The sequence below is a fragment of the Sorex fumeus genome, unplaced genomic scaffold (assembly GCF_029834395.1).
Source record: "Sorex fumeus unplaced genomic scaffold, SorFum_2.1 ptg000065l, whole genome shotgun sequence".
In the NCBI taxonomy this organism is placed as follows: domain Eukaryota; kingdom Metazoa; phylum Chordata; class Mammalia; order Eulipotyphla; family Soricidae; genus Sorex; species Sorex fumeus.
The window spans coordinates 4,470,498-4,491,827 of NW_026606122.1; the positions used below are offsets into that span (position 1 = coordinate 4,470,498).

The 21,330-nt window shown below is 44.1% G+C and overlaps 1 protein-coding gene across 2 annotated transcripts in view; it reads left to right on the forward strand.

Moving 5' to 3' along the window:
• Positions 1-16,461: 16,461 nt before the first annotated feature.
• Positions 16,462-21,330, forward strand: part of GRIPAP1 (GRIP1 associated protein 1) — a 32,153-nt gene continuing 27,284 nt past the window's right edge. For both annotated transcript variants that reach the window (XM_056128669.1, XM_056128670.1), the window contains exons 1-3: positions 16,462-16,508; positions 20,379-20,445; positions 20,766-20,827. In XM_056128669.1, the coding sequence (XP_055984644.1) occupies positions 16,467-16,508; positions 20,379-20,445; positions 20,766-20,827 (171 nt within the window). In that variant the 5' untranslated portion in view covers positions 16,462-16,466. The remainder of the gene's footprint in view (positions 16,509-20,378; positions 20,446-20,765; positions 20,828-21,330) is intronic.

A 21,330-nucleotide genomic window follows, 5' to 3' on the forward strand; every position in this document is an offset into this window, starting at 1 on the left:
CCCTACCCGCTGTGCTATCTCTCCAGCCTGTTATTTTTTTTTAATTCTGGGGCCCTAGAGATAGTATAACTGGTAAGGTACTGCCTTGCATGCAGCCAACCTGGAATTCATTCCCAGTACCCAAGCACTGCCAGGAGTGATCTCTTGAGCACAGAGGTAAATCTGAGCCCTGAGCACTGTCAGGTATGGCCCCCAAATCTTTTTTTAATTCAGAGACTACTTGATTCATGGTGTAGCACTGTAGAATTGTCCTCCCGTTGTTCATCAATTTGCTCAAGTGAGCACCAGTAACATCTCCATTGTGAAACTTGTTACTGTTTTTGGCATATCAACATGCCACGGGGAGCTTGCCAGGCTCTGCGGTGTGGGCAGGATACTCTCGGTAGCTTGCTGGGCTCTCCAAGAGGGATGGAGGAATCGAACCCTGGTCGGCCGCATGCAAGGCAAATGCCCTACCCGCTTGTGCTATCGCTCCAGCATGATTCATGGTGACTGGTGCATTTCTTTAAAAGAATTCCTGTTTTTCCTCCAAGCATTCATTTTATAGTAATACAACAGCATCAAATATTTACAACTTAACTCCACTTTTTAAAAAATTTTTTTTATTAGTGAAACACCATGAGGTACAGTTGTAGATTGACAATTTTTTGTGCTTGGGTTTGATTATACAATGATTAGATACCCATCCCTCCACCAGTGCCCATTTTCCACCACCATGGATAAACTCCACTTTTAATCCGCTGCTTTTCCTTTTTTTTCTTTTTCTTTTCTTTTTGTTTTTGGGCCACATCTAGCAGTACTAAAGGTTATCCCTGGTTCTGTGCTCAGGAATCACTCCCGATGGGCTCAGGGGAATTTATGTGGTGCCAGGGATTGAACCCTGAAGGACTGCATGAAAGGTTTGCACCCTACCCACTGTATGGCCCCAAACCTGATCCTTTTCTAAAATAGAAGCTAAATAAAAGAAATAGGGAAAAAAGTAGATAGCACATAAATAGAAGATATATGACCAATTGACAATATCATTTATTATGGGAAAAGTACATAGCAGAAAAATTAAGAAAATTATATTCTATCTTCACAATTAAAATAAGATATAAAAATTTGGGGCTAGAACAATAGTACAGAGGTTATGGCATTTGCCCTGCACACAGTTGACCTGGGTTCAATTCCCAGTACTACAGATTGCCCCATGAACCCCACCAGGATTAATCCCTGAGTACAGAGCCAGGAGTAAACCCTGAGGACATCTGGGAGAAGACTCCCCTCCAAAAAAATTTAATGAGGTATAAAAATTAAAGTCTTGGCCCAGAGAGATTTTACAGTAGGTATGGTGTTTGCCTAGCTTTTGGTTGACCCAGATTCGATCCCCAGAACCCCATATGGTTCTCAGAGCACTGCCAGGAGTGCAGAGCAGGAGTAAGCTCTGTGTGCCACTGGGTGTGGATCCCCTGCCCCCCCCCAAAAAAAAACCAAGAAAAACTAAAAACAAAAACTCAAGAACAAAAACTTTCCAAGATAGATAAGTAAGTAAAATGTGACCCAACTATAAAAAAGCGGTGTTATCCACTCATAAAAAGGAATGAAGTACAAATACATTCTACCACAGGATTGACCCTTGGAAACATGTCAAGTGAAAGAAGCTAGCCAAACAAGATTAATGTTGTGTGATTCCATTTTTATGACTTAAATGCAGAGTAGATGACTCCGTAGAAATAGATGGGAAAGTATCAACTCTCTAGAGTTGGAGAGTCTCTGAGCACTGCCAGAAGTAATTCCTGAGCACAGATCCAGGAGTAACTCCTGAATATCACGGGATGTGGCCCACAAAAAAATAGAGTTGGAGAAGAATGGGGAGTGCTTGTAAATGGACACAGGAAGTTTCTTGTAGGCAGACAAAAAAATCCTCCAGTTGTGGTGATGGTTGCACAACTATCTAAATATACCAAATAAACACTGAATCATACACTTTATTTTGTTTACCTTATTTTATTCTATTTGGTTTTGGAGTCACACCCGGAGGTGCTCAGGGGCTAAATCCTGGGTGTCTGCTTGGAACTCACTTCTGTTGGTTGTTGAACCTGGTTGGTAGCATGCAAGACAAGTGCCTTAACCCCAGTACTATACGATCTCTCCACTTCCTGAATTGCATGCTTTACATAAGCGTGGTATAGTGAATAACATCGCGATAAAGCTGTTAAAATTTTAAAATTACAACATGGTTGCAGAAATAATTTAACAGGTTGAAGTGTATTATGCTTGGCGTACAAGACTGTCAGCTGGTCCTTCCAAGCACAGGGCCAGGAGTAACCCCTGAGCACTGACAAGAATGGACACCCCCAAAAAACCCAAATAATTAAAGCATACATTTTAAAGGGGTTAGCATAAAATTCTTCTAATAAAGAGTTTAAGGGGACCAGAGCAATAGTACTGTAGGTAGGGTATTTGCCTTATACTCTGGTCCCCTGAGCACTGCCAGGAGTAATTCCTGAGTGCAGAGTCAGGAGTAATCCCCAAGCACCCCTGATTATGGCCCAAAAAAGCCAAAAATAAAAAGAGTTCCAATTATGGTTGTGTAGTCTCCAAGTGGCTAGGGAACTCCCAGCTCTCTCTTGCCGCCTGCGTTTGGTGGACTCCCGCCAATTCCCCACTCGGGATGGCCAAAACCATGGGCCGAAGGAGGAAATGAGAGCCAGACTGGTTGGTGATCAGTAGCCATTTATTCCATTCTCCCTATGTGCCTGTTCTGATCTCACTAAGCTCTCCGTTCTAGTCTCACTGCCCCTCATTCCCATCTCCTTCTGTCTCTCCCGCTCATCTCTCGGAGCTCCATCTCACAGCCTGGGCTCTCTCCACTCTGAATTAACTATGCAAAGGACTTAAGGAGAAGAGAAAAACAATATTTACAAGTCCACAGAGCACAAAAAAGAAGTTACAAATAAACACAGAGGAATGGGAGCACTGTGATGAGAGTAACCCAATAAACCTAAGCTCCTGTGGCAAGATGGAAAGGACAAACCAATGTTATCCAACATACGTAGGACACATATTTTCAGAATTTGCTCTTGTTTAGGGCTGGAGCAATAGCACAGTGGGTAGGACGTTTGCCTTGCACGTGGCCAACCCGTGTTTGATTCCTCCGTCCCTTATGGAGAGCCGGGCAAGCTACCAAGAGTATCCCGCCCGCACGGCAGAGCCTGGCAAGCTCCCCATGGCGTATTAGATATGCCAAACATAGTAACAACAAGTCCCACAATGGAGATGTTACTGCTGCCCACTCAAGCAAATCAATGAACAACGGGAGGACAGTGCTACAGTGCTACAGGTCTTGTTTATTTCATTTTCTTTTGAAAATACAGCACCAGGGCCAGAGAGCTAGTACAGAGCCTAAGACTTATGGTCCCTAGCAGGCTTGAAGGACCATATGGGATGCCAGGGATTGAACCTGGGTCAGCCAGGTGGAAGGCAAGTGCTTTGCTCACTGTACTATCATTTCTACCCACCCCAAGAGGCAACCATCTTTACTGTACATAAGGAGACCCAGGTCTTTCAAAGCCATTGTCAGAGGGTGTGGACTTTAACCAACTGGGTAGATTATTCCCCCATGTGATTTGAAATTGAAGTCCAGTTCAGGGTAGCAGTGATTGTCCAAGTGTTAAGATGCTTTATTTGTATGCAGCCAACGTGGGTTAGGGTTCGATCTGTGGCAAAACATGTCTTCCGCCAGGAGTGATCTCTGAGCACCACTGGGTGTGGCCCCCAAATACGACCCCCCTCAAGAAACAATAAAATCATTTTAACCTCTAGAGATTTAAGTTGAGTATAAAGTGAAATAAGAGAATACATGGTGTTATCTTTGATCAGAAAGTTCTGTTTTTTTTTTTGTTTTGTTTCATGCCATACAGGAGGGTACTATCCAAAATAAAAAGAATAAATTATGTTTTCTTTCTTTTTAATTTATTTTTTAACTTTAAATTTTTGTTTTGGGGCCACACCCATAATTGGGCCACTCCAGGCTTTGAGCTCAAGAATACTTCTGGTGAGCTTGGGGGACCATCTGGGATGCTGGGGATCAAAGCTGGGGGTGCTGTGTGCAAGGAAACTGCCCTACTCACTATACTATCACTCTGGCCCTGTTTTCTTGATTAAATTGATTGAGATTCTGTGATTTGCAATACAGCTGATGGTTTCTCATGCACATAATTCCAACACCACACCCATCACCAATGTACCCACCTACCTTCTCCAACGAGCCCAACATACCTCCTTCTCAACCTCCACCCCCACCAACTAAGTTGTATGAATCATTTCTCTTATTGTGTTGCCTTTGTTTTTTGTTGGATGGTTGGTTTTGGTTTTCTTTGGGAGCCACACACCCAGCGGTGTTCAAGGCTTACTTCTGTTTCTGTGTTCAGAGATCATACCTGGCAGTTTGGGGGATCACAACATGGGATGCTCTGGATTGAACCTGGATCTTCTGTATACAAGACAAGAACCTTGCCCACTGTAGTATCTCTATAACCTCCTTGTGTTGCTTTTGACCCTTTGTTGCTACCTTGTTGTGTATCTTTAAATTTCACATATGAGATCATTTTGTATAATTCTCTTTTCAAAAACTTTTGTTCTTTTGATTTCGGTTTTGGGGATCATAATACCCAGCGATGCTCAGGGGTTGCTCCTGGCTCTACACTCAAAAACCATCCCTGATAGTGCTTGTGGGACCATATGTGATATCAGGGATTGAACCCGGGTCAGGTACACGCAAAGTAAGTGTCCTACTGGGTGTACTCTGTCTCCAGCCCTCCAAAAAGTTGTTTTCAACAAAATGGATCAGAGGCAGGAAATCCATTTAACAGATCTCACTAGCTCATGACTATTACAGAAGCTGATTCTAGAGGTAGTAATGTTATTAGGTTGTGATAATTCTCCAGAAACCCCCTAAAAGCCCTGGATAATGAACATCTGGAAATTGTTCATGACAAGAATTTGTTTCCTGCTGTTAAAGCTTCATTGATGGCTCTCTGCAGCATGCAGCATCATTTTTCTCCTTCTTAAACCTTCTCTTTTCAAATCTGACATCATAGATAAAACGCAAGTAAGATTTATTTTCTTGCCATGCTTCCAGCCTCTTGTTTTGGATAGCCAGTGTTAGTAATCTCAGTTCAACTGCAGACCAGTTAGATTACCTGCAGGTATTTCTGGAGTTAGCAAATGAATATAACTGGAAAAGACAGTATCTGAAGATTTATGGAGTCTTGGCAAAAAAAAATCAAGGACCATCTGCAGGAAGGGACATGAAAGATGCAGCATTAAGATGAAGTTTCAATAACTGAGGCCATCTTTGAACCTGAATCATTCCAGAGAAAATTCTGGAATGATTGCTAAAATGCAAAAGATTGGTGTCCTTTCAAGTACAGTCTTTAGTAAGGGAAATCTGTTTGTTTTTTTTTTTTTGCCATATTGGGCAGTGTTCCCAGGTTACTCCTGGCTCTACATTTAGTGATCACTCCTGGCAGTGCTCCAGCTACTGTATGTGATGCTGAAGATCAAACCCAGGTCAGTCATGTGCAAGATAAGTGCCTTCCCTGCTGTGCTATCTCAACAGTCCCAGATTTGGTTTTTGCTTTTTTTGGTCACTCTTGACTGTGTTCAGAGTTTGATTCTGGCTCTGTTCTCAGGAATCACTTCTGGCAGGACACAGGGAACCATATGGGATGCCAAGGATCAAAGTCGGGTCAGTCCCTTGTTTGCAAGACAAAGACTTTACCTGTTGTACTATCTATCTCCCTGGCCCCTATATTTAGATTTTCTAATTTAATTTCTGAATGTTATTGATATATGTTATTGATAGTTTCTACTCATTCCTGAGCACCAAAATACCAACGAGTCATAGCATGCCTGGTGCTGTGGGAAGGCTGGACTTCTTGTGTGTTCCTGTGGTCTGGCCAGTAAAACAAGGTCTCTCAAAAATGGGTTTCACCTCTGCTGTAAATGATTTTCCTTCTGGAAATATCTATAGAATCACACTTTGGAGCTTGGCATAGCATTTTTGTTCAAATAGTGCATGAAGCACTGGGATAACTTATAAATTTTATTTTATTTGATTCACTAAGATTGGTTTTCATGCAATGCTAGAATTCCACGCACTCCATCAGAGTGTCCACTTCCCTCTACCATTGTCCCATTGCTCCCCTCCTCAACTCTCATATGTTTTCTCCCCACTTGGTAAGCTCAGTTCTATAGATCAGCTTTCAGGTTCTGTTGCCTTTGGCCATTTGTTGCTGCTCCCTTGTTCCATTACTATGTTTCTTTATATCCCACCAATAAAAGAGATCATTCTGTGCCTGTTCCTCTCCTTTTTTTGGCTTTTGGGCCATACCTGGCAATGCTCATGGTTTATTCCTGGTTTTGCACTCAGGAATTACTCCTGGCAGTGCTCAGTTGACCATATGGGACTCCAGGGCTCAAACCTGGGTCAGCCGGGTCAGCAAGGCAAACACCCTACCTGCTGTACTATCGCTCCTCTCCTTCTGACTAATTTCCCCCAGCATGAAATCCTCCAAGTTCTATTCATGTAGCAGCAAATTGCACGACTTCATCTTTTCTTATAGCGAAGTAGTATTTCATTGTGTATAAATACCATAATTTCTTCACCCAGTCACCCATTCTAGGATAAACAGAAGCATCCTTAAAGTATAAAGGCCTGACAATTTCCTGGGCTGGAGTGATACTACGGTGGATAGAACACTTGCCTTGCTTATGCCCAACCAGAGTTTGATCCTTGGCATCCCATATGGCCCCCTGAGCACTTCCAGGACTAATTCCTGAGTGCAGAGCCAGGACATGACAATTTTCTATTCTATTCTTGCCTATGTTGACCCTGCATTTAAAAGACCCTATACTATTCTTTTACGGATGCATTTTTGCTGATCCTATTACCTATTCTATACTTCCCTGAGCACATCACATTTTTGTTTGCCATCAATTTCTAAAAGACCAAAACTGTTTTGCCCTGGGAACTATCCCAACCTTGGGGTTATTGTTAAAGGGAATATTTCCCGCAATAATTTACAGGGCCTTGGATTCTACTTGAAGTAGTACTTGCCCAGTCTGCTCCTCAGTAAGAACTTAGTCAATGAGGGACAGGGGAAAGCAGATGGCCTGATATCCTCCCTTCTTGCCCCCAATCCACGTGATCTGTTCGTCCTGCCAATGTTACTTGGAGACATGACATCCCCTTGGGGTCTGGCTAGGCCACTTTGTCCCTCATAGGATCCAGTCTCAGTGTAGCTGCTTGACATGCCCAGGAAGTTGTCCAGGTTGCAGAGGCTGACTTCATGCACACATCAAATGCCCATGCACATGACGGGCTCCAGATTGATTTTCTCCAGATCCAGTCTTATGATGCGTCCCTGGACTTCTCACCACCAGAACTGTGTTAGGGAACAAGCCATGGTCATGCAGGATGTGCCAGGAGTTCAGCTGCTTTCAGTGGCCAGCGTAAGAGCTATCACAGACCCAGGGAGAAGGGAAAATTGCTCTCAACTCTAGGGAGGAGAGAGGCTATTCAGAGACCAATAGGCAGATGGTGTATGGACTCCAAGATTCAGCGCCAAACTGACCCAGCAAGGATGGTGGGACTCTGTTGGAGATTTAGAGCCATTATTGGTACAGAGGAGTCCTGGGCCTATAGAACTTGATGTATTTTTCAGGAAGTGACACTGAGGGATGCTCTTAGAGGTGCTGGGGGACCATTTTGTACCAGGGAAATTATGTGCAAAACAAGTACTCCAGCCATTTGAGCCATCACACCATCCCTATGACAGTCGGTTTTATTTTATTTTTCCATGTTTTCTTTGGGTCACACTTGACTGTACTTACTCCTGACTTTGAATTCAGGGGTCACACCTTGTGGAGCTCAGGGGACCACATGGAGTGTTGGGGATCAAACCCAGGTAGGCCACATGCAAAGCAAGTACCCTTCTGCTCTATTATTTCTCTGGTATTATTTTAATATTTTTGTCTTATTTTAGGACCATATATGTTACTGCTCAGGGGACCGAATGTGCAAGGATCCATAACCCCTGTATGGGTTTATGTACCAGTTCAAGATGGTAGATGCTTTGGTTGGGGTGGAGTGGGTAAGGATGATGGACACATCCAGCAGTGCTCAGGGCTTACTCTTGTCTATGTGCTCAGAAATCACTCCTGGCAGGCTCTGGGGACCATATGTAGTGCCTGAGATCCAATGTGGGTTAGTGATATGCAAGGCAAGTTCTTTAAACCTTGTACTGTCTCTATATCTGCTTCTCCAAGATGGTAGATTTTATTTAATTTATTTGAAGGGGTTGTTGATCCACATCTGGCTATGCTCAGGGCTTACTCCTGAGCCAGGGATCTGTGTTCAGAGATCACCCATGGTAAGGTTCATGGGACCATAGAGGCTGCTAGGAATTGAACCTGGCTGGGCATGCAAGGCAATGGCCTTACCTACTGTCCTATCTCTCCTGCCCCAAGATGGGAGATTTTAAACCCAACTATGTATTCTACTTACAGAGCTTCACAATCAATGAAGTCAAACTGAATAGGATTATATTTATTAGTTGATATTCTTTTGCGAGAGTTTACATTGTCCTCCATGTATTTGTGGTAGCAATCATTTTGTTAAGGAACTAGAATGGGAGGAGAGAGACAGTCCCATAAAGCCAAGATAGAACCATTCCTCATCCTGTGCTGGGATATGGGGATCTCCAGAATGGAGTGTACATGTCCCTCATTAATTTCTTTGAATCTGTTTGCATTCATGTGAATTTGAGGGGAGTCTCCCCAGCAGTGCTGAGGAAGCCCAGGCCCTTCTCAGCAAGTCTCAGCCAACCAACGGGTGCATAATCAATGAGAAGGCCCAAAGATGTGAGACACTTGGATTCTGCAGTTCTAGGAATTAGCTAGGCCACCCCAGTAGTCTTCTGGTCTGCAGGGTTGCACCTGGTAATATTGATAGTTGGGGGACCATGTCATGCTAGAGATCATACTGCATGCAAGACCTGTGCACTGGGGCCAGAGAGATAGTATAGCAGGTAGGATGTTTGTGTTGCATGTGGCCAACTTTGGTTTGATACCAGGCACTTCCTAAAGTCTGCTGAATCCTGCTATGAGTGATCCCTGAGTGTAGAGCCAGAAGTAATCTCTGAGCACTAATGGATGTGGCTGGTCCCCAAACAAACAAAAAGTATTATCTCTCTGGTACTCATGCATTGAAAATGTTATTATTTTTATGCATTCTTTTATTTTTCTAATCATCACTAAAATGTTTATTTTTAATTTTAGAGGAGGCCACACCTAGCTGTGCTCAAGGCTTACTCATGACTCTGAACTCAGGGATCACTTCAGACTCTGCTCGGGGGACCATATGTGATGCACACAAGGCCCTATGAACTGTACTATCGCTCTGTTCCCAAGAATATTTATCTAAACAATAGTAGACATGGTCATTAATTATAAATATGTTCAACCTTGTCAGATCTCATAGGAGATGTTAAATGTTTGATCCCATTTTTCTTCTAAGTTTTTCTTTTCTGTCAATTCTGAAAACAATACCAGAAAAGGAATCCAATTACAACTAGAGCTACTTATGTTTGGGGGCCACACTTGGCTGTTCTCAGAACTTATTTCTGACTCTGGACTCCGGAATCACTCCTGGCTGGGATTGGGGGACCATATGGGATGCCAGGGATCTAACTTGGGTCAACTGTGTGCAAATCAAGTGCTTTACCCATTGTACTGTGTCTCTGGTCCCAAATAGAGCTCCTAAACCTGAGATCTTGAGAATGCGTCTGCAATTGGCATAGGAATTTCCTTCATCTTCTGAACTTGCACCAAAACGAGGCAGCACCTTTGATGAACTTCTGGAGTCTGGGGTCCTTGTACTGATACTAATTAAGCCATGGTCTTACAAAAACCAGCCAGCTTGTTTGTGCCTGCAGGGTTTCTGGAGCGATGAGGCATTTGCCATGGTCAAAGGCAGTGATCAGGGTGCTCAGGCATGACGGTTTATACTTGGAGAACATCTGCTTGGTTCATTGGATGCACTTTAAATGCAAATTATTCAGTAGATGGTAAAGCAAGATACTCGGAGTTCATTTTGTACTTTCCACTCCCCAGCCCTGGAATCAGGTATTTCAAAAAAAATTTCTGGTTTCCATTAGTGGGAAGTGGAAATTAGATAACAGAGAACAATCAGAGTTACATGAATTGGAAATGAAGATATCAAAATCTCCTTATTATCAAGTGTATCATTTTGTACCTAGCTAGCCCTAGAGAATCAGTGATGGACTAGCAATAAAAGTATTCAGAAAAGTGGAAAGATATAAAACTAACACAGAGAAATCAGTGCTCTGTTTATCTACAAATAATAACCAGTTAGGGGCTATAGTAATAGTGAAACCCCCATTTAAAATATTATCAAAGGGAGTGAAGAGATAGTACAGAGGTTAACGTGCCTGCCTTGTATAACACTGACCACAATTTAAATACTTGGCACCACCTTTAGTCCCCCAAGCACTGCCAGGAATGATCCTGAGCACAGACCCAGGAGTAAGCCCTGAGCACCACTGGGTATGGCCCCCAAAGTTTCCCCAAAGTATTTTTTTTGTCTTGGGGACATACTTTGAGTGACTTACTCCTGGGTCTGTGCTCCAGGATCACTCCTGGAAGGGTTTGGGGGATCATAGGTGGTGACAAGGATTGAACCTGGATTGACTATACAAGATAAGCACCCTACCTATTATATCACTGGCCACTATCTCTGTGGCCAACCAAAAAATTTAAATAAAAAATTAGCACAACTGATAGCGTAGCTAATGAAGGAAGTTAACAGGGAATGTGAACAAAAATCTATGGGAATAAAACTTTCAAGTGTATTTGTCAAAAGGCATAGATCTCAGGCTCAGAGAGATAGGAGAGTCATTTGTGTTACATAAAGGTCACACTGGTTTGATCCCTATCACTGCATAGTTCCATGAACAGTGCCAGAAGAGACCTCTGAGTACAGGACCTGAGGGAAGCCCTGAGAAAATCCAGGTATGCCTTTTGCCTGCCAAAATTAAGTCTGTAAATTAAGTCTAAAGCACACAAATGAAACTTACTGTAAGATAGCTTTAGAAATGAACCATGAGAAAAGAACTCCAAACATTAAGAGAACTAAAACCATGGACACTTTGTTTTTCAAACTTTTATTTCTTCATTTTTGGGGGGACACACCTGGTAGTGTTCAGCTTACTTTTGGTTCTGTGCTCATAAGTCACTCCTAGCAGGGCTCAGGGGACCATATGGGATGCCAAGATCAAACACAGGTTGGCTGCATGCAAGACAAACGCTCTAGCCACTGTAGTGTCATTTTGGCCCTGCTTTCAAGCGTTTTATGGGACTCAAATATGATGACTGAGCTGCTAAATAGAAGTTGCTCCTGTCTGTACTTGACCTTTTCTTCTGTGCAGGTGCAACTCCAAGAGGAGAGAGTGGAGAACTGAGCTGGTCCTGTATGCAATTGCACTGGAGACATCGTGTCTTGGTGCTGCAATAGGTCATTAACATCTTGCTATACAAGGCAGAAACATCACTGCTATTGAGTGTGTTTGATTATCACATGATTTTCCCACTATTTGAGTTTGGTTTTTGCTCATTTTTGAGGCCACATCTGGTGGTGCTCAGGGATTACTCCTGGCTCTGTGCCCAGGGGTCACTTCTGGTGGGGCCTAGGGGACTGGTATGTGATGCTAGGGATAGAACCATGTCAGTCACTTGCAAAGTAAGCACTTTAACTCCTTTACTATCTCTTAGCCCTGTCTTTGCTTTTGTACCTAGTTTGCTTTGTAAATTAAATAAATAATAAGTATGCAGTAATAAAAACTATGAGACCTTTAAAAAGGCCTATATTTTACTATCTATTTTTTTATATTTTTCCTTCAGATCTGATATATGAGACACCTTTAAAAGAAAACTCAACAATGAGGTCAAGGAATCCTGCTATGAAACTGACTACATGACTATTATAAAAACAAATGTATAATAAGTATAAATATAATAAAATGTAACTCTACTTTAAAAATACCTTAGAAACAATTTTTTTCCTGGAAACTCCAGGATTAAAGACAAAAGGAACAACAGGAAAGCAATAATCTCCATTTTGATAAAGTTGTTTCCCAAGATGATACTGGTTAAAAATTGAGCTATTGTATTGCTATACCTGTGTAACAAACAATTCAGTAAATTGGAGTGGGGGTATACGGCTAATGCTAGGTTTCTCACTGCTGGAGTGGAACTTATGGTATGACGGAAGCTTAGGGTGAACCAAGTGCTACTGAAATATCAGTATGAATTATATTTATCTTAGCACGTACAGCATATCCCCAGGGACTCACACTTGTATATGTTTTAATTAACACAAATTGCACTGCCTGTTTCAACATGTTGTCACTGTCACTGTCCTTCCGTTGTTCATTGATTTGCTCGAGCGGGCCCAGTAATGTCTCCATTGGAGACTTTGTTGTTACTGTGTTTGGCATATCGAATACATCATGGGGAGCTTGCCAGGCTCTCCGAGAGGGGCGGAGGAATCAAACTTGGGTCGGCCATATTGGCTGGGTGCAAGGCAAATGCCTTACCGCTGTGCTATCGCTCCAGCTTCAACATGTTAAATATGTACAGATCAATAAATACATAAATAATGATAAAGATTGGGAGTGGAGGGGCCAGAGAGATAATACAGCAAATAGGGTGTATGCCTTGCACAGGATCCCCGGCACCCCATACGATTGCTTGAACACTGCCTGGAGTGATCCTTGAGCCTATTCAGAGTCAGGAGTAATCCCTGAGCACGTCAGGGTTTGGGCCAAAAACAGAAAAAGAAAGAAAGGAAAGTAAGAAGGACTGGGAACGTAGCTCAGTGGTTGAGTACATGCATTAAATATATATATATATATATATATATATATATATATAATGGCCACATTGACCACATACAAGGCAAGTGCCATAGCCACTGTACTATCTCTCTGGCCCCAACAAGTTTGAAGTCTTGAGTTTGAACTCCAGTGTCACAACACATGCTTAGCACAGACTCAACAATGCTGTGGTGTGGGGCCCCTGGTAACACACAGGCTGTGCAATCACCAGAGCACTGCTGATAAATATGTGAAAATACCTGGCTTAGGAGTGCAAGCCCCAGCCAGAATGTGTGTGAGTACAAAAGTGATCTCCCCAATTGAGCATCACAACCAAGAGTGTGTGATCACACCACTGCCTGCCCCTGCCACTCTTCTCAATGCCAATAGCAAAAGGGAAAAGAAAGGAATATTAATGTATCAACAGATTAGTGTACATACATCTATTACTGAGCTTCCAGAGATCACAATATGATTGAAGCAGAACTGACAAACATAAGATATATGCATCATATATTATAGTAAAGTGCTATTTTCCACAATGGGCAAAGAACTCTTTTTGAGGGGGGTGCGTGCACATCTGGTGGTGCTCAGTGATGATTTATGGTTCTATACTCAGGGAATATTCCTGGTGAGCTCAGGAAAAATATGTGTACTGTGAATTGAAGCCAGGTTGGCTGTGTGAAAGGCAAGTGCCCTACCCACTGTACTATCTCTCCACCCCACAAAGAACTCTTGAAAACTGAGGGGGGTGGACACCAAAAGACCAGTAGAAAAATAAGCCAAAGATGTGAACAGACAATGCAGACATTTTAAAAAAATATGAGGAGCCAGAGAGTACAGCAGGTAAGGTGCTGGTGAACCAGGGTTCGATTCCTGGCCTCCCATATTGCCCTATGATACTGTTAGGAGGGATCCTTGAGCACAAGAGTCAAGAATAATCCCCAAGCACTGCTGGGTATGGCCCAATAAACAAAAAACCCACCTATGTAGGGATATTTCTCGAACATATGCCTCAGAGGACATACAAATCTACGAAAGTATTCTTTTGGGCAGCCAAATCACAAAATATCGAAAACAGTCCTCATAAACAAACATAAGAGAGTGGTTATATTATGATAACATCTACAAAATACAGTGCTGAAAGGCAGAGAGAGAGAAGATATTATCAAATAAAAAATACAAGGAATGCTACCCTTCCACTCATGCGTAATAGACACACAAAGGATGAAACTGAAAGAAAATATATTGTGTTTTTTTCCAACAAGGTAGAGAAGGAAAAGGTAAACTATTATAACTATGTTTTACACTAAAGGTAAAAGAAACTGAACAATGATTGATCTTTGGTTGGTAGATTTCTTTGTCATAGTCATTTTTACAGGATGAAAATTTAATACAGGGTTTTGATGGGTCAAGTTCATAGTAAAGTTAAAAACTCTATGTTAAATTGAACTGAATGAAAAGATATATTTGAGTAGGTCAGGGCAAAGGAACTGGGTATTAACATTAGCTAATGGATCAAAACGTCTTCACTCCTGGCTGTGGTGAGGTGCAGTATCTTTGTACATCAAAACCAGAAACGTTAACACTATTATAACTATGTTGCTGACCTATAAAAAAGAGAATGGTGCTATAAGATAGTACAGTGGGTAAGGAGCTTGGTTTGCGCTCAGTAGACTGAGGTTCTATCTTTGGCATCCCTTTCAGCCCCCTAAGCACCGTGGAGTGATTCCTGAGTGCAGAGTCAAAAGTGATCTCTGAGTGCCACCAGTGTGGCCCCAAAACCAGAGAAAGAGAGAGACAGAGACAGAGACAGAGAGAGAAGGAGATGAGCATTGAGCATCTACAAGATGTTTTAGAAAGCAAGGAAATTATTTTTTTTAAAGGGGGAAGATGAGACCAGAGAGCTAGTACAGTAGGCAAGGCACTTGCAGCCCACCCAGGGTTTGATCTTTGATTATGTATATAGTTGCTCAGCACTGAGCACAGAACCAGGAGTAATCCCTGAGCACTGCCAGGTGTGACTCAAAAACCAAAAGAAAAGAAAAAATGAAAAGGAGTAAAAGCCTGTCATGGGAACACAGAAGTGAAATGAAGCAGCTCCTAGTGGCCAAATTTGGGATAAAATGAGTGCAAAAGGAAATGACCGATTGATTTGAATTCATAGAATAAAATAAAAATAGGAGCATGACTATATAAACACAAATAAATGGGAGAGAAGTGAAAGTTCTTCCTTACAGTAATACAGTAACTACTCAATATCAAAGGAATGTTTTTGTTAGAATATCAGCAACCAATGCTAAATCCAATGGTTCAAAATTTCAAAGGAGGGCAGATAGTACAGTGGGGGAGGGCATTTGCCTTGCCTGCGGGGGACAGGGTTCCAACTCTGGCATCCCACTTGGTCCCCGGAGATCGTCAGTAATAATTTCTGAGTGCAGAGCCAGGAATAACCCCTGAATATAGCCGGGTGTGACCAAAAAAGTGTCAAGGGAGAATAATAAAACAAAGGTAGCGTAAGGTAAACAAGAGACGAATCTGGGTAAAGAGTACAGGAAGGGGCAGGGGAGATGCGTCAAAGGGCAGGAGCCTGCCTTCATCCCTGACACCATGTGGTCTCCTGAGCCACTGGGTTACAACACCCAAATTAAAAAAAAATAAAGCATTTTCTTAGTTTTTTATGTTAATATTTTTGCTTTTTAGTACGTTTAAAATTATATAAAAATGAAACTACCCCTGAAAAGAGAACTCTTAAGTGACCTTGTACTGACAGGTTGTTGGTAGCCATGCTATTCTATTCCCCCAAATAAAATATACTGCTGGAGGTGTATGGTTTCTAAAGGAGATTGAAAAGAAAAGGTTGCCAAGTGTTTTACCACTTATTTGAATGTTCCTGGGGTTTGGCCAGACTGCTTTTGCTTTTGTTTTGAACAGGATTTTTTTTTTGTTTTGAGTCACTGCCATTCTTTCCTCTTAGGTATTAAATTTTATTGAAGGTTAGGCTAGTTACCTAATCCGACAGACAGCACCATATTAATAAACAGAAGGTCCAAAATTTTAATGGAATAAAAGGCAAAAGGCTTCGCAAGGAGAGGGATTCCCCTCTGGGGTCACCGAGAGGAGGGAGGAACAAGAGCCGGATGAGCTTCCGCTTTCATTTCAGCCTTTATGAGGCAACCTTTCTCTTTAAAGGAGCCCGCGGAAGGGGTCATTTTCTGTCGGCTAAACACTTCCCTAGTGACCAGTCCATCATAATACAGGGAGGTTAGAGTGTCACATGACAGTAGATAGCCCGAGACAGCGCAACGGGGACAGCAGAAGACCTAGCTTTCGGAAAAACAGCAAATTCCAATTCATAAGGCTTGCCAGTTTCATTCTCTTGTCTCCGGCACCAAACCGCTGTACTTCCGGATAGAACACCTCCCCCGTCATTCAAAAACTAGTGGTTTGGCTCAGACGCGCTTACTGACAGAAGGGACGTGCTGCTTCTGCGCAGAAAGCTGTAGGGGGGGTGGGGGGAGGAACATGGCGCAAGCTCTGTCTGAGGAGGAGTTTCAGCGGATGCAGGTGCTGCTCACTGGGGGAAAAAGACCACCAGGCTAGGCTCTGTTTGTGTGTGTGTGCGTGCGTGCTTGGGATGAGTAAGGGGCGTCGGGATAGAGAGGGGACATGCGGCTGGCTCTGCCAAGGAGTCGGTCGGAGTGGACCTTGAGTCTAAAGGGTTGATGTGGATAAGGGAAGCTGAGGCTCTGAGTTGACTATTGGATTTTGAGATACTCTTGAGCTCTGAGAGGTTAAGCACTGTTACCCTTGTGAGCGAAGGAGCCCGTCCCAGAGTGGGTGGCGCCTTACTCAGATCTGGAGGGGACGAGACCTTTGGACTCCAGCCGGGGACGCCTTGGGTGGGTGGATAACATTAGGCTTCCAAGAAAGGAGATCCTCTAAGGGTAAAACTATGTTTATTTAGGGGAAGGAAGGAAACGATGGTTGATGGTTGGGCCTGCGTCACGGTGGGGGGAGTCCTTGAAAGGGCAAAACCATTAACGGGTGTGAAATGGAATATTTGGTGGGTGATACCACTCTGGCAGGGTTGTGGGGGAAGACCCCACATGTTGTCATTGTTCCTGGGACTTTCTTTTGCCAATGGTGGAATAAATACTAGGGGGGAAAAGAACTGTGAGATGATCCCATTAGGCCTGGGGTGAAGAAGCCCCTGGATAGGGGATCCCATTGATTCCTGAGGACTAGAGGAGGTAGTGATGCCTGGGACAGCACCCTGGGCTTAGAGGAACCCGCCAACTACTCTCGACCACTTAATTCCTTTGGAGAAGAGGCCATGGCATTGTACCATGAATGGGCCCTTGTGAGACATCCTTGGATTTTGGGTGGAGGAGGAAAAGTATTTGAGGGGAAGATTATTAGGCTTTATATGTGGAAAGATTGAAAGGGGGGCCATTTGAATATGGTCCTGTGGAGAAGAGGACTTGCAGGTGAGGACAGCCAATTCACTAAACCCTGAATAGGGGGAAACAGTTGTCCCCATGTGAGGCTTGCTGAAATGGAAGAGTGAGATCATTGTGCCTCTGTAACCTGGGCAAGTGAAGTCTCTGTAAGAGTCAGCCACTGTTGGCCTGGAGTGATAGCACAGCCGGTAGGGTGTTTGCCTTGCACACGGCTGACCCGGGTTCGATTCCCAGCATCCTTATGTTCCCCCGAGCACCGCCAGGAGTAATTCCTGAATGCATGAGCCAGGAGTAACCCCTGCGCATCGCTGGGTGTGACCCAAAAAGCAAAAAAAAAAAAAAAAAGAGTCAGCCACTGTTCTATCCAAGGCCTCGTGGAGTAGTCTCTGAAAGATGTAGGTCCATCCTATTAGATCATGAAAGATCTTTTGTTTTTGTTTGGGAGCTGCACCTGGATGCGGTGAGTGGCCTTTTCCTGACTCTGTGCTTAAGGGTTGTTCCCACTAGTGCTCAAGGGACTGAGGTGCCAGGGGTTGAACCTGAACCGATTGAGTTCTTTCTTTGGCCCCAACTGCAGAGATCCTGAGGGGTAATGGGAACTGTTGAGAAGGCGACCATGAGTGAGAGAACAACATGGACTCTGATGGATATGGACTCCTAAATTGGTGCCAAAGGGGTTCCAACTGGATCAGGATTGGAGACAGTTCTGAGTTTTAGAGAGGACGTGGGGTTGGTGGGGGGAGGGCAGGAAAACTGGCCCTTTGATTTCTTTGCAGACAAAGAGGAGTGGAGGCTGGCGCTTTGGGAGGAGAGAAAGGTCCCTGTGAAGTATGGGACAGTGAGTCTCGAAAGACTGCCTCAGTAGCCTATAAGGCTGGCAGATAGGGCAGTGTCCACACTTTGTGCATTCCCCTCCAATTCTGAAAAATTATCTAGACATGTTCTGAGAACCTTGGCGGGGGGGAGGTGGGGGCTAGGGTAACCTTCTGAGTTTTGCAGCCACCCCGTGGTGCTCAGGGCTTACTCCTGGCTCTGCACTCAGATTGCTCCTGGTGGGGCTCGGGTGACCATATGGGATCCCTGGGATTGAATCTAAGGCAAACTCCCTACTGCTTTACTAGTGCTTTGACCCCTAGGATAACCTTCTGACTCTGAAAATTGGGCCTGAGGGCACCAGGTTCTCTTCCCTTGGGAAAGAGAGAGAAAGGGGAAGTCCGTGACCCTACACTTAAGGGCCTCTAAGTCTGGCCAAGGTGATAGACAACACTTATTCTTTGGGAGAGGAGGTGAGCTATTTCCAGCTTGTTGCTCAGAGGACCTTGTGGTGCTAGGGATCAAACCTGGGGCTCTTGCGTGGAAAACATGTTTTCTGGCCCTTTGAACCATCTCCTGGCCCTCCTGCATTCATGGTTTTGTTTGTTTTGGGGCTCCCTCTGTGGTACTCATGGCTTACTCCTGGCTCTGAGTTCAGGACTCATTCCTAGTGGGCTCGGAGGACCCTGTGAGGTGTCAGGGATCTAACTTGTGTCAGCCATGTGCAAGGTAAGCACAATACCCACTGTACTATTGCTGTGGCCCCCACACTCACTTTTGACAGGACAATCAGAACAGTATTGATATGATGAAGTCAGCCAAGAGGAGGATAATGAGTCGCAACTTTATTTTGTGGGCATAGGGCACCATGAAGCACACAAGAGCAGGAGCCTGACTGATCAAGATGCTTAATAGCCATGATCCCAGAGACACACAAGCGAAACTCTGAAACCCAGCGGCTTTTGGCAGAAATCCCTCCAGATTTAATTATTAAAATTTCAGAATTCCAAAATCGTGTGGCCGCTATTCGACATCATATGTGCTAGTCATAATCAGTAATAGAAAACAAGTTGTCTAATGTTGCCTTTTTGGCAGGTCTGAGTGTTGGGAGAAAATCCCAAATAATAAAGGTGGGTCTGGTGTCGAAATATTGAATTTAAGTAAAGTAGAGAGAGAGAATAATGTGGAAATCATCTCCTACACAGGTAGGGGGAGGGGGTGGGATGGGTGGATACTGGGGTTTTTGGTGGTGGAAAATATGCATTGGTTAAGGGAAGGGTGTTTCATCATTGTATGACCAAGACTTAAACCTGAAAGCTTTGTAACTGTTCTCATGGTGATTCAATATATATATATATATATATATATATATATATATAGAGAGAGAGAGAGAGAGAGAGAGAGAGCAGGAGCCTGGCTGCATTCAGTGTGTCTTAGCCTGAGTGCACAGTGGGTTGGAAAGAGGAGAAATGGGGGCAACAGGGAGATGAAGGGGAGAGGCTGGCTTTAGTTTTAAGTAGAGCTGGAGAAGGTGGAGCAGGGGCTATGGGACCGGCAGCTCATTTAGGATGCAGCAGGTCTTAAGAAGAAGTAACTAGGGCCTAAGAAATAGTACAGCAGGTCAGATGCTTGCCTGGCACGTGGCTGACCCAGGTTTGATCTTCAGCATCCCATTTGGTCCCCAGGTCTTAAAAAGTGACTAGGACCAGAGAAATCGTACAGCGGGTAGGGTATTTGCCTTGCACATGGGTGACCCGGGTTTGATCTCCGGGATCCCATATGGCCCCCTGAGCACTGCCAGGAGTTCCTGAGTACAGAGCCAGGAATGACCCCTGAGTACCAAAAAGAGTCACTGAAGTGTCACATGGAGTACAGCAAGGTCTGTGAGGTTTCAGGGTTTAGTTCTCAAATTGTGCTGCTAGAGGCATATTCCTCACCAAGTTATTTCCCTTCTCTGGGTACTTACTTGCCTTGCTGGCTACCACTGGTGCCATCCAGCAGCCACGTTCGAATCCCGACACCATATGGTTTCTTGAGCACTGCTCGGAGTGAGTATTGAGCACAGAGTTTGGTGTAGTCCCCAAACACTGCTCAGTGTGGCTTCACCCTCACCCCCAATATAAATAAGTAAATTTTTTCTCCCCGGCTTCTGTCTTATAAGGCTCAGCTGCTGGAACTCCGGACAAACAACTATCAACTTTCAGATGAACTACGCAAGAATGGAGTTGGTGAGCCAAGAGGGTCTCGTGAGATGGGGGTGGCTTTTGGGAGCAGAGGATAAAACCTCAGAGGCTTGGTGGGAAGATTTCCTTTGCCCATTTTTGGATCGTTTTTGGGTCACACCCGATGATGCTCAGGGCTGACTCCTAGCTCTGTGCTCAGGGATCACCCCGGTGGGGCTCAGTCTCAGGCAAGCCTATAGGGTTGCCAGGGATAGAACCTGGATCAGATGCATGCAAGCTTGTTGCCCTCTGTACTATAGCTCTGACCCTTCTTTTGGTGCCTTGCCATGGACTGAGGCTGAGTCTTTCTGTTTTTCTCACCCCAGAACTCACGAGTCTTCGTCAGAAGGTGGCCTACCTGGATAAAGAGTTCAGCAAAGCCCAGAAGGTAGCCATATCCACTCCCTCCCCCTGGTTTCCCTGTCGCCCTCTTGCCCATGAGCAGTGATGGGGAAGCAGACCAAATGTGGCCTGCTATCTCCGGTCTTTCAGAAAGTTCTCTTGGAACTGTCTGTTGGCTCCTTTTACCCAATCCCACTGAATTCACTGGTTCATTGAAATGACTTTGGCCATTGCTTTTCTCATTCCCAAGTGTCTAATGAAGTGGGACAGATTCCCTGAATCTGGGGTTGGGGTGATAATGCAGTGTATAGGGAACTTGCCTTGCATGTGGCTGACCTGGGTTTGATTGCTGGCATCCTAAAATCCCCTTAGCCCCCCTGGGAGTAATCCTTGAGCACAGAGCTAAGAGTAAGTCCTGAGCATTGTTGGGTGTGACCCAAAAAACAAAAACAAAAACAAGTCTGTTCTGAATCTGATTCTGCCACTCCCACTCCTGTCACAGGGTCTGACTTTCTATCCTGATCTGGTTTCTGTTGAGAAAGGAAGACT